The sequence below is a fragment of the Branchiostoma belcheri genome, unplaced genomic scaffold (genome assembly GCF_001625305.1).
Source record: "Branchiostoma belcheri isolate BF01 breed outbred unplaced genomic scaffold, Haploidv18h27 scaffold155, whole genome shotgun sequence".
Classification (NCBI taxonomy): Eukaryota; Metazoa; Chordata; class Leptocardii; order Amphioxiformes; family Branchiostomatidae; genus Branchiostoma; species Branchiostoma belcheri.
The window spans coordinates 241,317-257,446 of record NW_017802991.1 but is presented as its reverse complement, the minus strand read 5'-3'; the positions used below and the strand labels follow the sequence as shown (position 1 = coordinate 257,446).

General features: G+C 40.1%; 1 protein-coding gene across 2 annotated transcripts in view; it reads left to right on the top strand.

The window, feature by feature from the left end:
• Positions 1-16,130, top strand: part of LOC109465639 (neuralized-like protein 4) — a 38,724-nt gene that overhangs the window by 18,167 nt on the left and 4,427 nt on the right. For both annotated transcript variants that reach the window (XM_019763012.1, XM_019763010.1), the window contains exons 16-23: positions 310-522; positions 1,897-1,995; positions 2,448-2,576; positions 3,483-3,650; positions 4,507-4,665; positions 13,225-13,404; positions 14,008-14,071; positions 14,233-14,340. In XM_019763012.1, the coding sequence (XP_019618571.1) occupies positions 310-522; positions 1,897-1,995; positions 2,448-2,576; positions 3,483-3,650; positions 4,507-4,665; positions 13,225-13,404; positions 14,008-14,071; positions 14,233-14,340 (1,120 nt within the window). The remainder of the gene's footprint in view (positions 1-309; positions 523-1,896; positions 1,996-2,447; positions 2,577-3,482; positions 3,651-4,506; positions 4,666-13,224; positions 13,405-14,007; positions 14,072-14,232; positions 14,341-16,130) is intronic.

Here is a 16,130-nt window from a genome sequence, read left to right as displayed (position 1 = left end):
CTTGAATCTGAAATGGGAGCTAACTTCAAAATCTTAAACAAGTACTACTAACAACAAAGATTTTATTATTTTTCTGACACTTGGATGCTAACAATATCCTGCATACTATTATGATTTGATATGTACAAAAATACCTACAAAAATATTTGGGTGCACCAGTGCACCCACAGAAAAAATTGGGTGCACAGCTCCAAATTTGGGTGCACTAAGGTATACATGCACCCAGTATTTCGAGCCCTGAACGGTGACAATTAGAAACATTTATTTATTAGACAAAAGTTGAATTATAGCATGTCTTTGTCTCTACAGATCAGAATAGAGCAGACATCTTCCCGATGGTCTGGGTCCTTACAGATTGGACTCAGCATGCTCACACCATACGAGGTGACTCCCACTGCTAACCTGCCTCCCTCTGCCATCGACCTGCGCTCCAAAGTTACCTGGGTCATGTCTGGGTCAAGCATCAAGAGAAATGGCCTGATGTTGAAAGAGAACTATGCTCCAACCCTGGATAGATTAGAGGTAAGTATTGTGCAATCTGGCTTTTCAAAACTTCATCTTTTTGGAAAGGTTATCATGCCCGTAGCCAGGGGGGGTTCAGGGGGTTTGGAAGAACCCCCCCACAAGACTCAAAGGTCCACTTTTTGGTCCACTTTTTATGTAAAAGTTTTTCTTGAAAAGATGGACTGGAATCAACTGCTCCCTTTGTCATTGAATAAAAATTTATCTCTGATTTTTTCCTTGGAAATCCTCTCAAAAATGCACGAAATGCCATTTTCGAAGGTTCATTTTTCAAAATTTTCAGGGGGAGCATGCCTCCGGACCCCCCTAGAAACCTCGCACCTTCGGCACTCGCTGGTTCCTCAAGCAGTGGGAAGAACCCCCCTTCAAAATCCTGGCTACGGGCATGGTTGTTGATTATACTCTGATTATAATGTTGAAATTTGGAAAAAAAGTGGGCTTTGTCTGTTACATGTATGTAACATGCATATGTAACACATGTGAATCCTGAACAAATTCATTCAATATTGAACAATTATTGAAGAATTAATATTCTGTGATATGGTAATTAGTAAGTAATAAATTAAAAACATGTACATGCATTTATGGTTTTCAATAAACCCAAAATATTTTAGTGACTAATAATAATTTTGTTCAGAATTTAAAGTTGTACATTTATAACAGTGTATAGGAGAAATATCTACATTGTATTTTGAAATTTGACATTGAACCACATGTACATACATTTTGCATACAATGTACGGTATTCAGTAACTAGGATTTTTCAGCACTTCAGCAAGAGTGGAATAAGTGTGGATTGTTACAAAATAAAACAAGGCCACACAAATTTAATTTCTTGGCTAACAGATTTTTCTAGAAAAATAATGGAGCGGGCGGGCGAAAAGAATAAAAAAATAAAAACAGGCCTAGGCATCCTATGGCCCAAAATGGTACGATAAAAGCCATGAAGTCAACACACCAGGCAGGTTCAAAATTTAGACAATGAATTTTGAACTTTTAATGATACCATCGCATTGAAAGATGGAATAACTGTAACAACTAGGAAGAAAAAGACTGTTTTCAACTGTTCAGGGCAAAATATGAGCATTTTGCAGTTTTTTTTTTTTTTGCAAATCGAAAAAAATGTAGGGGGCAAATCCGTTGACCAAGAAATTAAATTGGTGTGGCCCAAGAAAATATTTGCATGCCCTATGGTAACTGTTCAATCTTTGAGGCTTAAAATATTCCATATAGCCCATCATACATTGTCTAGACGAATCTAGTACTGAACATTTAATAATTATTGCATGAAACTAGTTAAAAGTTGTTTGACCTGGCAATTTGACTTTGATAATCTCATCTTCCACTCCTTATTGTGTTGCAAACCTTTCTTAGGTTGGAGGCAGGGTTGGTGTGAAGAGATGTACAGATGGCACCATGCACATAGTTATCAATGGGGAGGACATGGGGGTAGCCGCTAACAGTGTTCCAAAGGTAAACTGTGTTTCTTCACCAGCCTCAGTCAGACAATGCCTGATTTCAATACGTTAGATCCTATAGATATTCAATACGTTAGATCCTATAGATAAATTCAATTACATTCTCAGGGGAGATAACCAAGTACTCAAATAGGAAAATACATTAAAGAATATTTCAATCTTAGAGACTAGAGACTACATGTTAGAGAATAGTTAAACCTTTACTGTTACCACTGATATACATTTTGTATGTAATTTGCCACATATATACATATATATTCTGTTTGTAGGATGAAGTTACCCATAAATGTATTTAACTTTGTTAGACCTTTAGTTGTAGAAGACCATACAAAAGTCTCTACGTTTTGTTTTGTGAATAAAGAATCTTATTATAATTGCTGATGGAATTACCAAGTTAATGCCTGCATGTGTGCAAGTATGATGTTGGGTCATGTTTTTTTCCTGCAGGACATGTATGCAGTGGTGGACCTGTATGGTCGAGTGGAGCAGGTGACAGTCATCAGTTCATCTTTCTCTGACCTGACCGAGTCAGACAGACCTCCTTCTATCAGTTCTACCAGCACAGAGTCACTGGAGGTGAGGATCAACATGGTACTGCAGTCATGGCTGATGTTCTTTAAAGGCATCCAATACAATTTCAGGGCAGCAAAACTGGAAATATTCTGAATAAGGCAATCTTTGTGATATTGACACATACTGCTTCACATTAACACATTTGAGTCAGTATTTCATACTTTGGGCATTTAAAACTGCCGAAACAAGCCCCAAGATGAGTCTTTTATTTTCTGGGTGGTACCCTAAAAATCAGCCCAGGGCCCTTCCAGTAACAACTTTCCATCAGAATTTTGGGAATTTTTGCTCCATGACGGTCAATATACATTGGGATAGTATGGTTTCAACTCAGTATGTAGATAAATGACTAGAATATTGAAAAATCAGGTTTCCAAGCCCTAAAAACTGCACTGGATGCCTTTAATTCATGCCAGGTTTCAAGTTGCAGACATGTGACTGTATACAACCACTATTGGTTACAGTCTCAAGAACTCATACTGTTCTGTAGCAAATTGGGGAATATATTTAAAATAAATGATACTTTATTTGTAAAATCATGCCTGAAGGCTAATTGTATGTACAGGATGAAAAAGTAAATTGATTTAAAAACCAATAGAGAACAATATACATTTTTGTACAACTGATTTTTTCGTACTGTCTGATCAACATAAAGTAACTACATTAATTTTACTTATGGAGTTTGGGTTATGGGGTTTGACTTCTTTGAAGGCAGTGGATAAGGAATATTCCCAAGTTTTGCATAATGAGTGGGTTTTGTGATCTTAGTAGAAAGTTTTTTTGTGATACTTTAGATGGTAAAAGGACAGGGAGATGGGTGGATGTATATAATTATATTAACCCTTTGAACTAATAAGTGATTATACTTTTTCTGGGTCAGCAAATATTCAGTGATGTTTGATTCCTTTCCAGTTGGATGCAGAATGCACATCGTTAGAGCTGGTGTGTATGGAGTTCCACTGGAATCATGGGAAAAACATCCAGCTCATCAACGACAACATGACGGCCTGTCGGACAGCCAGCTACAACCAGGGCATCGTGGTCAGCCGCAGACCACTGCCCCGTATGCAGCTATTCCAGGTTTGTCAGTGCTGTGGAATAGGCCGTAGGTTTAGGTAGTTGTCTGGTAGCCGAGGGTCTCTAAGCAGATATTAGGTGGCTGTTGTGCATAATGGTTGTATCTTTTGGAATCGTGGTTTGCACCTACTGCGATACCTTGTCAAATGAATAATATGTAGTAAATGAAAGATATTGTTATGAAAGCTGACTTTGTTCATCTATTTATATTGACGTGTTGTTGATTATATGTAGCCTGTGTTTACACTAGTCAGTCTGCAACTGTTTCCCCAATGGGGGCGGTAAACTTCTGAGCAGGTGGCGATTTTTTAGCCAGGCTAGATTATTAGACCAGGGATTTAGCCAATTTTACTATACGTTGTTACCAGTTGTTAAGTGATCACACACTGTTTACATACACTATTACTGTTCTCAATCTGCAAAATATAAAACGTCACGGAGAATTGTCGCCTATGGACAGTTATTTTTTTTCATTCAAAATGTTCTCAAACACTGCATTTTGAGGTGCAAATTTGGAAGAATACAGGCTGCCAATTTTTTTTGCTTCATTACAGCATAATTTTTGTATTATATACAAATTTTATACTAAGGCTGAAGGGTGCATGGCAGGGGTTGGGAGTGTGGAAAGTATACGGCATCTTTAGGGTGTCCTGATATGATACAGATACAGAAGACTGGAGACAAATTTCCGAGTTACAAAGTTTGTGTATGTACACAATGTACACAGTCATGTAACTCTTTAATGTTGGGATGACAGCATTAACTTTTTGCCCAATGTATCCCTCCAACCCAGATGAAATATCATGCTATTGTTACTTGTTTTGAATGATACATGTATGTTGTCTTCCATCTGGACCAGGTGAGAGTAGACAAGTTGAACCCCCGTTGGACGTCCTCACTGTTGATAGGAGTTGTAGGCCAGACTCCAGACAAACTCAGCTTCCCTCTCACAGCTGTGGGCATCAAGAAATCCTCCTGGATCATCCAGGGGAACGCCCTCTTCAACAACTCTGTCAAGGTACGACAGGGAGGGAGAGGATTAACATTAAGGCCACACCAATTTAGTTTGTTGTTTCTCGGATCGCCCTGTCCATTTTTATCTGATTTGCAAAAAAAATTCTAAATTAACTGCAAAATGCTCAAGCAAAATGTCATGGGACATATTTTGGCCCCAACGGTTGAAAAAAGTCCTTTTCTTAAGTTTTTCAATGTAACAATGCAATTTTGTTTCATTAAAAGTTTGAAATCTATTGTTTATATATATGTTAATATAAACCAGCCTGGTATGTTCACTTCATGGCTCATATTTTCCGGCTTCATGGGGTGCATGAGAAACAACAAATTAAATTGGTGTGGAATAAAAGTAATTTACAGCCAGTAAAACTAGATTTTCAAATTCATTTTTCCAGTCATATTTTGTAACCCTATCCCACAGCATACTGATATCTGTGAGGCAAAAATTATGTCACTAAAAAATTGTTGCTTGTTTTGTATGGTAGGCTGTTTCTAGGTATGATACTAGTAATTTATTGGTGGTACCAAAACATAGGGATTCCTCATGTACACTACCAGGACCGTAAAATTTAACGATTTACGCTGTTACACAAACAAACGCACGGCGTGTACACGTTCGTACACACACCGTGTGCACATTTGGGGCGGAGTCCAGATCAGCGGGGAGTCAGCTCATTATCACTGGGATACCGATAATGAGCCGCTGGTCTGCACGGTAAAGAAATAAGCCTGTGGCTATTGACAGGATCGTCCTGTCAATAGCAGAAAATATTGCACTGCTGACAGGATCGTCCTGTCAATAGCAGAAAATATTGCACTGCTGACAGGATCGTCCTGTCAATAGCAGAAAATACTGCACTGCTGACAGGATCGTCTTGTCAATAGTAGAATAATTTGCACTGCTGACAGGATTTTTCCTGTCAGCAGTACAAATTATTCTACTATTGACAGGATCGATAAAATTTTGGTATTTTTATTTCATACTGGAAATTTTGGGGTGGGCGCTGGTTCGTGTAGGTCTTATGTAGGTGTTATTATGTATGCTATTAGGCCATTTTTTACGATCCTGCGCTGCGGCCCCTGCAGATCGTCGTGCATACATTGATCCCCCGCTCGGTAGCGCGCGCCTGGCCTCCCGTAAGCAATGCGGCGGCAGTGCGTGCCTGTCGCCCCGACTAGCCTCTACCAGGCACCGCGGATCGCTGGAAAAATAGTAGAAATTGGCCGATATATACCAAGGGTATATATACCAAGGTCGCCAATTGGAGCTTCTCTGGCCGGCTAACTCCCTTGGTATATATTCCCTTTATTTCGGCCAATTTCTATTATTTTTCCAGCGATCCACGGTGCCTGGTAGAGGCTAGTCGGGCGACAGTAAGCGCTAGCCATTACAGCCCAGGCCTGTTACAGCCGGCGCCGCGGGAATGACACAGCGGTCCACCGGCGGGTACCCGTCGGGCTAGCCTGGGTGCCACCAGGCCTGGGTGCCACCCCGCGCGCGAGTGTCTATCTCCTAAGTAAAAGTCATGGGAAGCCATTATAACTCCCGGCAGACCTACTTGGCACACTGGGTCTAATTATCTCCTCGCGCATGAGGCGTTAGAGGGCTTCGCGTGGACGAAGGGGTTTGGGTGGATAATGGTAGCGGACAAATACGGTTTCTCCCGAAATCTATCGCCAAATAAACGCCGGACTCTGGGGCACCCAGGGTTCTTAACCGTCAGGCGTGCTAACAGCAACACAACAACCCGCCCCCAGTAACACTAACCAGCGTGCCAGGCCCTGCAGCGTGCCTTTGCCGGTACTGTGGCAGAGTGGGGCCCAGTGGGGCCGGTAAAATTCGGTGGCCAGCTGGATACGCGCGCCAGGGGGCTGTTGTTGTTAGCGGGCCGGCTAGCTGAAATGCCACACCAGCGGTATTTTCCTGGATTTGTTCCATTTGATTTCAAAGTTGTTGAAAGAATAAATAATGGATAGAGATCAACTTCTTTTTGTCTTTTTTATTGTCTTCATCTTATGTAACTGCCTTCGTATTTCAGACAGCTTATGCATGAAATTCGCTTGTATTTATATTTTGAACATGTCTAGTTTTGACATATATCTGCTGGAGTACTCTGTATTGATAACTCAGTTAACGTGATGATAGCCGCCATCGTGAAACGCCTAATCTGCAGTACAGTAGCATATGCCTTCTGACTGGTTAAACAAATGAAAACAAAGAAGAAATCATGTCAATAGAGCCTAAAATGGAAGATTTAAAAAATCCTGTCAATAGTGCCAAAAATGGCACTGCTGACAGGACGATCCTGTCAACAGTGTCAAAAATGGCACTGCTGACAGGACGATCCTGTCAGCAATGCAGTATTTCCTGTTATTGACAGGATCGTCCTGTCAGCAGTGCAATATTTTCTGCTATTGACAGGATCGTCCTGTCAGCAGTGCAGTATTTTCTGCTATTGACAGGACGATCCTGTCAGCAGTGCAGTATTTCCTGCTGTTGACAGGACGATCCTGTCAATAGCCTCAGGCAAGAAATAATTACGTTTGATTTTACGACAGTTGTATACCGGTCACGTCAGCGCGCAATGTCGCGATATTGTGTGTCCATTACGATATGTACGAATAGAATCCTATATCTACCGGTCAGCTGCGGGCGAAAGTTGCCTTTCGTTTACATTTTGGGCCAGCTGTTTTCGTATAGGAACTGTGTTATTCTTTGGAGATAATAATTAAAGTTCGTGTGCCGGCATTTATCCCGCAAACACAGCGTAATAATTTGCCGATTTCCTCTACGTCGCCATGTGCTCCCCGCGGCCCGCGCTGCCGAAACGGATTGCGTAATGCTCTATTGTACAATATTTAGCGGTGAGGATTAGTGTTTAAAAGATTTCCTAGGACCTTCCCCCCCGGGTCAAAAAATTTTCCAAACCCATTTAGGCCCTTCCCGGCGTGAATGATATACTAGTAAACTGGTCGAAAGATGACGTTTAAACGGCCAGCAGAAACCTCATTGATGCGGCCGGCCGGCCACGAGGCGGCGCGAGTAAACAACACAAAAATGAAAAGCCAGTGATTTGTTCGGCACGGGGCTGAATATGTGCTTACGGGGAGGAAAGACCACGGTTTTTTTTTTCTATATTATATCAATCAAGTATTGAATAAACACATCATGAGTTATTGCATCCGCCAAATCGCTTTATATAAAACAGTGGTTTTCAAAAATGAAGTCAGGGTTCTTGTAGGAATGGAGTAGTAATCCTGATATTGAAAGTCAAAATTCACACACATCTCGTAGTAGAACATTTCTCCCAAGACATCACGGCGCCCCATGGCCAGTCCTGTCAAAATTGATTGATGAACTCCGACGCAACCGCCGAAAGGGGCGGTTCGAGTTTCAGATCAAAGAAGTCGGTACAACTTTCGCTACACGCGTGCCAAGTTGTGGCCGGACATTCTGTTTTACCAAGGAGGTTGTCGGTGTACAGGAAATTACGCTGCCAATAAAATGTTTCAGGGCTTCTATTTTATTCTACGGCGGCCACTATTAGATGCGGAATAATTTGGTAACAAAAACAAACATAAAACAAGCAGGTTAGAACTTAAAGATTTAAACACAAGGAGCTTTGATTATTTTCTACTGCAGTCTACTTTCTGTCAGTATGTGTAACCTACGTAAAGCTGCGGATATTTTTAATCATTCAGATTAAACCTCCTTGTGCAGATTATACTGTCTAGTACTAATTTATAGAAGAATGAATATGGACCGTTTGTGTCTGATAGTGATAGTCGGAGACGCCAAAGATCGCTTCAGTACCAGGTGTACAAGTCCGTTGCGCGTCATGTTTTCTTTTGTATCGTCGACAGCTCTCACTGAATATAACAGAACTTGTTGGAAAAGTCTCGGGGTCACAACCCCCCATTTTTATATAAGATATATTTTGACAGGTTATTAACTTTTTGTATGTTCTCTTTTATACATACAGGTGCTTAGACTAAAACTGCACGAGCGAGGGAGAATACTGCATGCACATGCCGACTTGTTCTTTTTATTATCGTTTTTGGAGCGATCATAGTTTGTCCTAACTCTAGTCTAGATTGCACCTTCTTGTACCCAGTAACATATAGTGTTGAGACTGAAATGTTTGTATATTTCGCTTTGTTGATTTATGGAGGTAGAAAAAAGAGCCTCCATGGTTGATTGAATTCTGTTGACATGTGTGAATCCCCACGTTAGTAAAATTATAATTCCCAGAGTATCAAGCCGGCTAGCAAACAGTAAGTCAAAACGGAACAAAAACCAAAACAGATCTGATTGGCCAAAACAATTCTATATTGGCAAGAGCAAGGAGGTAAAAAGAGATCTCCCCCGCAAGGCCTAACGGCATGGATAGCTTTCCTCCAACTTGCTCAGACGATCGATGTCTGTGTGCCTGTACAAACAAAAGGGAACATAGCATTTATATTAACAGAGGCAAGTACTAGCAACGACCTTGGTACTATATGTCGTAGTAGCCTTTTGGACACAAGTAACTAAGAAATGATACTCTAAAGAACATGTATTTTGTTCTCACGCAGATATTTTTAATAGGAAAATATCTTTCTTCACTGCTATCCTATTTAACTAAGTGTGAAAACAGAAAAACACGTGGAACTTTTTGTAACCTCCGCGATGAAAAAATCCGATTTGGACTCGACATTTGATGCATACCTGTAACAGCTTTTTGTTATATTTTTCATGCGGAGCTAGGGACAGACAGTGCCAGACAGAAATGTGTATTGTAATATCGACCATGTTAAAGATGTCTGAGAATCTAAGTCTGTCTTCGCTTGAAGAGAAAAGAAGATTTTTCTTCACCTTCGGCAAAAGAAATCTTCGTCTGAACTAGTAAGAGAACATACGAAATCGACCAAAATCTAAACACAGATGTCTGTTGTTGTTACCACTAAAGTGCACCACTCTTAGAAAACCCGTAATTTATTCACTATTCTTATGCACTGTCAAACACGCGGGCGTATTGTCAAACAAAAAATAATTATCATTGTCGCCCTGATGCAAATGCAACATCCCCTTTCTTCTATTTTGTGAAAAGAAATCTGGTCTGAGAAACGACGGTTCGAAAGCTTTTTCTCGGCGTACTGTACCCGTGGCGGATACGCAAGTTGTATATAAACTTGAATTCGCAGGGTCACGTTTCCCAGTTAACTTCTTTGTTACTTTGTTATCACGAATAAAAATGACGACAACATCCGAAAATCTCCTTGGTAAAACATAGGGGGTTGCAAGAAACAAGGACGAGTTGTTTAAGCAACGTTTATGTATGTGTTTGGTTGCCCAACATTAGTTAGTCTGTAATACTACCATGACTTCTAATAACTGATTTTTTGGTAGGCGTTTCATACAAAAAACTTGAACCTCCTTGCTCGTACTATTGAAAGCACAGTCATGTATAAGTATCGAAAATAAATTACTAGAAAATTAGTCAGCATTTTTTCGTGTGTCAGAAACATTACAAAATGTTACAAACTACGTCCTGTTCTTGGATTGAATGATTGTACTAGGGTGCTACTTCAAGTATTACTAGTATACAGATCACAGCTACAGCTCATTTTTTGTTGAATGAAAATGAATGTTGTTTACACACCCGATGGATCTTACGCAATAAATTTAGAGGTAAGTAGTGTCCCCCCAAAATGTGAAAAGAGGTGATTTCAGTGGGAGCTTGCTTGTTTTCACAGGTAAGTAAAATTTTTCGGCAGCTCTACTTTTTTTTAAATTACGGTATCTCACAATGAGTCATGATTTTTCTCATGTTGCGGGTCGGACGCAAGCGTGAATCCAGTGTCAAGCTAGTATTATCGAGTGGAATCTGATCACCCTGTAAAACTTCTAGAATGGTGCTGCACTGCAATTCTAGAACTATTGTGTATTCGCTTGAAAGTTTTACTCGCGGCACACACAGTACACAGTCCAGAACGTGTCGAATATTCACGGCGAATATCCACGACAGGAAATAATTGGTTCATAATAGTCTGACATAGCTGTTTCAGCCTCACGGAATGAAGGACTGACGTTTCCATAGTACATTAAATATTCGTTAATTTTATGCAGAAATATCAGTGTATTGCAGATTTTTCTCGGTTCTGAAATGTCACAAATCATCTGTCTTGCGATCCTGTCGTCTGCAACAAGCTGAAAACACCGCTGTATACACTCGACAAATTTCGGGATTCTTCGTAGAACCTCGATTATAGTCGGTGAAGATCGACTTAACAGCGAAGATGGACGAAACATTTTTCTCAGTGCTCATTGGCTGCTCAGATAATTGAATTATTCGGCCCGTAGGCCGATCAGACTCTGGGGCGCCGACGGCTGCCGGCGGCAACTTTTTCAAAGGGAACCGCCTGTCAATCAAGTACATGCAGCCGTGGGAATAGTGAACGAATAAACTGAATAGACTTGGCCAAAGCATGGACGTAAAAATCACAGGCGTATCACGTAATCTACAAGCTCTGTTTTATTCAGGAACAAACAGTGTCAAACCCCGCTATTTTTTTTGTCACAGCGCTCATGATCAAATCGTAGCTTCAGCATAGCAGTTGCAGAAAATTTTTATAACGCCGCTGACTTCGACTCGCTAGGCACGGTCATTGATCTTTCTTTGTGGCGTACGTTTTTGTGGCAAAATGTCTGCCAGTTTTTCTGTCGGCTTTTGTTTAATTCTCAACCTTGCAGCAATCATTCTCCAAGTTCCAACACCACGCAACTATCATTTCTTCCAACTAGTCGTTCCAACAACTTCCAACGAGTTGATTGCGCTCGAATCTGAATAAACTCGGCTCCACGGCTTGTAGCCGCTGCGCTACTAATCCCATGTATTATCCACAAATTGTCAACAGATACATGAAAATAACTTAAAACAAGTATCATGGTAATTTTAGAATACAAATGCTGATAGGGAAATTATTGCTATTGAAGCGAAACCACGCCCTATATTAAAGCTCATTTACTGCACGTACTCTGTCTGTGTTCAGTATCTCACCGTAAATACGCCGTGCGCACGGCGCGTGCACGCCGTGTGGGCGAAGGACTCGTTGCTTTTTTGAATGATTTGTTGATGTTTGCGAGGCTGATATGCATTTTTTTTAGATATTGAGACTTTGGCATAAATTGCAAACGTGGTAAGACACATACAGGTATTATCAGAACTTCAGTGTCGGACACACGTGAATAAAACTACCAAAGCGGCTGCTGCTTTTTCTTCCCTTCGCAGGCGTGGTACAGTAAATGTGTATTATCAAAGGCGCGGGAGACGTTCATGAGAACGTGCGCCCGGTGGGAGGGACTTCGTACATCATCGCTCGCTCAAATATGGTCGATGAAAGGAAGCAGAATCGCACTTCCTGCTCAAAATAATCATGTAGACTGTGTTACTGGGCAATCTAGTTGTTTTGGATGGTACTTGTATTTTGTTGTTAGCTTCATATGAAAGGATTCTACACGGTATTTACGTCATCTCTGCCAAAATAAAACACTGCGCATGCGGCGCAGTTGCCTTGGCGCGGCGATGCGTTGTTGTTTTTTTTGCCGTAAATCGTGCTGTTTCATGAATATTCTCATGAATATTCCGTGTACACGGTGCCTGAAACATGAATATTCTGAATATTCCCCGCCCTACTGGCCCCCAAAATCCCGCCCACCCCAAACGTAAACACGCCGAACACACGATCGTGCATTCGCCGTGTACGTGTACACGCTACCGAAAAGTTCGTTAAATTTTACGGTCCTGGTAGTGTAGCTTGAGTTGGGGCCATTTTCAAATGCTTTATGTATGAAATAAGGACAGAAATGGCAGTAAATGGTAATATCAAACAGGTTTCCTCATCCAGATTTGTTTGCTGCCCTGAAATTGCATTTGGCTGCCCTTATATTACTAGTAATTAAGTTAGATAATTTCGTCAATTTGGATCCAAGTTACCCTAAACACCTGAAGAAACCGAATTTTGCTGCCTGAACAAGGATGACATTCATTATAGATGTTTAGATGACAAAGGGAAGCATTAGGCCACACCAATTTAATTTCTTGCTTAACGGATTTTTCTAGAAAAACAATGGAGCGGGCGGGCGAAAAAAAAATATAAAAACAGGCCTAGGCATCCTATTATGGCCCAAAATGGTACGATAGGAGCCATAAAGTCAACACTCCAGGCTGATTTAAAATTTAAACAATGAATTTTGAACTTTTAATGATACTATTGCATTGAAAGATGGAATAGCTGTAACAACTAGGATGAAAAGGACTGTTTTGAACTGTTCAGCAAAATATGAGCATTTTGCAGTTGATTCTGAATTTTTATTTTTATTTTCAAATCAGAAAATATTGAAGCGGGCAAATCCGTTAAGCAAGAAATTAAATTGGTGTGGCCTTAGGAAAGATTTTTAAAAGATTTGATTTACATTGAATATTTTCAATCGAATACAATGTATGTATGCGCTGTGCCCAATTCACAAGAACACAATGTAGAACTAGACGCCTGATTGCATATTTTCCTGTCTTATGGAAAGGTGAGGGAACAGTATGGTCCAAACCTGGACAGTCTCCATGTCGGCCATCTTGTTGGAGTGATGGTAGACCTGAATGGATGCTTCCATCTGTTTGTGAATGGTGTAGACCAGGGCGTGGCTGCCCATGACATCCCTCAGCCATGCTATGTGGTCATTGATCTATATGGTCAGTGTGAGCAGGTAAAACTCAAGTTTGTTTGTTATAAGGTCCTACTGTCATTTTTTTTATATATTATATTAGGCCATGTTGATTTGATTATAGATAGATGACATCCTCTGGGAACCCCAAAACTGATGTGAGCATGGAAATAAAAAAATGTCTGGCAAAAATAAAGGTTGCCTTCATTATGAAATCTCATGTGGTCATGAAGGTTGAACACATGACTAAACACACATAATGGCAAATAATTACTAATAGACTTTTCATTTCTTAACATTTTTTCTTTTCCTTTGGAATTGATGTTGACATTCCACATATCATTTGCCAATATAATTTTTAATTTGAATATTCTTTATAATTTAAAACTTTTTTTTTGGAAACAGACACAAAGTCATGCACATGCAGATGTCATCCATAACTTGTTATATAAATCAACAAAGCCTCATGCATAATGTCTTATGTTGTCTTGATCATGAAGCTACCAGATACATGCAGTTATGATCCAGTTCATCATTCAAGTTGTGATAAGTTTGAATTCAGCATCCTTTATTGCATATTATGCATCCTCACGACTCTTGAATACCTTGCTGCCTCTCAAAGTACTTCCATTTTGTGTGTTTCAGATTACAATAATTAGAGATGATATGATTGAGAATGACAACAGAGAGAAAGCAGACATGGTGGATGGTAAGTATTCATCCAACCTTCCCTCAGAACAGCTATGGAAGCTGGAAATAACATAACTAGCAGATGAAAGCTGGAAAGAGACTTAAAAAAATGGACAGGGCGATCCAAGAAGCAACAAATTAAATTGGCGTGGCCTTATTAATAATGTTATTTTTTGGTAGGTATGAAGGAGAGTGTTGTTGGCAGCCCGCCCATCACACCTGCTGTGGTTCGCAACTGTGAGTACAAAAACCTCTGCACAAGATTCAAGAACTGCCTTGGACTACCAGGTAAGGGACTAAACCTGCTGCAGAATTCTATATCTAACTTTTTAGTCCCATAGTTTTGTGGTTGAACACAAAGATAAACTATACTAGAAATTAAGGTAACATTTACAAAGCAAATGCATAATGTTTCACTCACTCACTCACTCACTGCATGGCTTAACGTCCGTCCCTCGCATATATGGTCTACTCTGTTCATTCTTACCCAAACAGATTCATATACATGTACTAGTATATGGTAAGGAGTCTAAATCCCTCCTGCTATAAAATTGCAGCATGATGTACCGGTAAACCAACACCAGTTACCATGGTGATAGACTTCACATGACCTTGGGTGTTTGGAACGGAAGAGGAAACATCACTGGTAGAGCCAAAAATGTCTATAAAACGGCTAACGGACACTGGACATTCTCGAAAATTCCGGACATTTTAAAAACATTTGTAAGAATGTCTTTCCCAGGTCTTTTTGGGGAGGACTTGCTTGTTGTGTTTTCCATTGTTCATGAGGTGTCTGTCAGAATGTCTTTAGAAAAAAGTGTGAAAACTGGCATTCATATAAAAAGCACTGCACAAAGCCAAGGCAATTTAGAGGGTGGGATGCAATTAATTAACGGACAGATGCTAATATCTTTATAAGTGCGCATTGTGCTAAACAAAGGACTGTCTCCTAGGGGTGTCCCTACCTGACGTGTGAAGAGACTATGGATATAAAATGTCCACCTTGGGTTATTTTGATGTTGTTTTTCAATAAAATGTCTACTGAATGTCTACTTCTGACTGGCCTTTGTTCAGCAATGTCTAAATCATATCTAATGTCCGTTAGACGTTTCATAGATCATGTTACAATTTTATAACAGGAGGGATTCCTTACCATATACTAGACAAGTACTACTAGTAAAATGAATTCTGTTTAAAATGAATAAAATACATGCATACATACATGTATTATTTTTTTTAATGTTTACCGCAAATGCATAATGTTTAACTTCACATATAGTCTGCTCTGTTAATTCTTACCCAAACAGATTCATTTTAAACAGATTCATATGTACTATGTAACTATGTACTATATATGTATGTATGACTGTATGCTCTTAGTCTTAGTGACAATTACAATGGACTTTATATTGCATATTCACACCCTACAATGGCCTACATGGGCCAAATGCACTAATTTAGATAACTGAGGTACAAGGATAGAAGGAGCAAGTGTTACAAAAATTGCTGTGCTACATGTACATCTATATCTACAGGATCTCTTCTCTCATCCATTTGCCAAATAATGTTTACCATGCACGTTGATGAAGGTTAGACATCCAGGTAAACGATACTCGTAAGAAAATTCAAACTCTACTACTGGATCAGTTAACGGATTTATTTCCGGACGTTTCGAGTGACATCCATCACTCTTCTTCAGCGTCACAAATGAACAGAGAACCGATTCACTCTTATATACAAGTAACTAGAAAAACCGGTTAAACAACAAGGTCCGTAAGAAGCTTTATCATGTAAAAGAACGGTTCACTCAATGTACAGGAATTAGAACTAGAAAAACCTGTTCAACAACCGTAAGAGTCTTTGTCATGTAGGGAAGGTTCCTATGGTAAGAAATTACCATAGGAAAAAGTTATATGGGCGTCATAAGGACCCTCTTCCACAGAGCGGACACTATCATCACTTCAGATGAAGCCAAGTCCAAGGAACACAGCCACCTGAAGAACGCCCTTAACAAGTGTGGGTACCGAACCTGGACCTTCAACAAAGCCCTACAACCTACCGACAAGTCTAAGAAACCA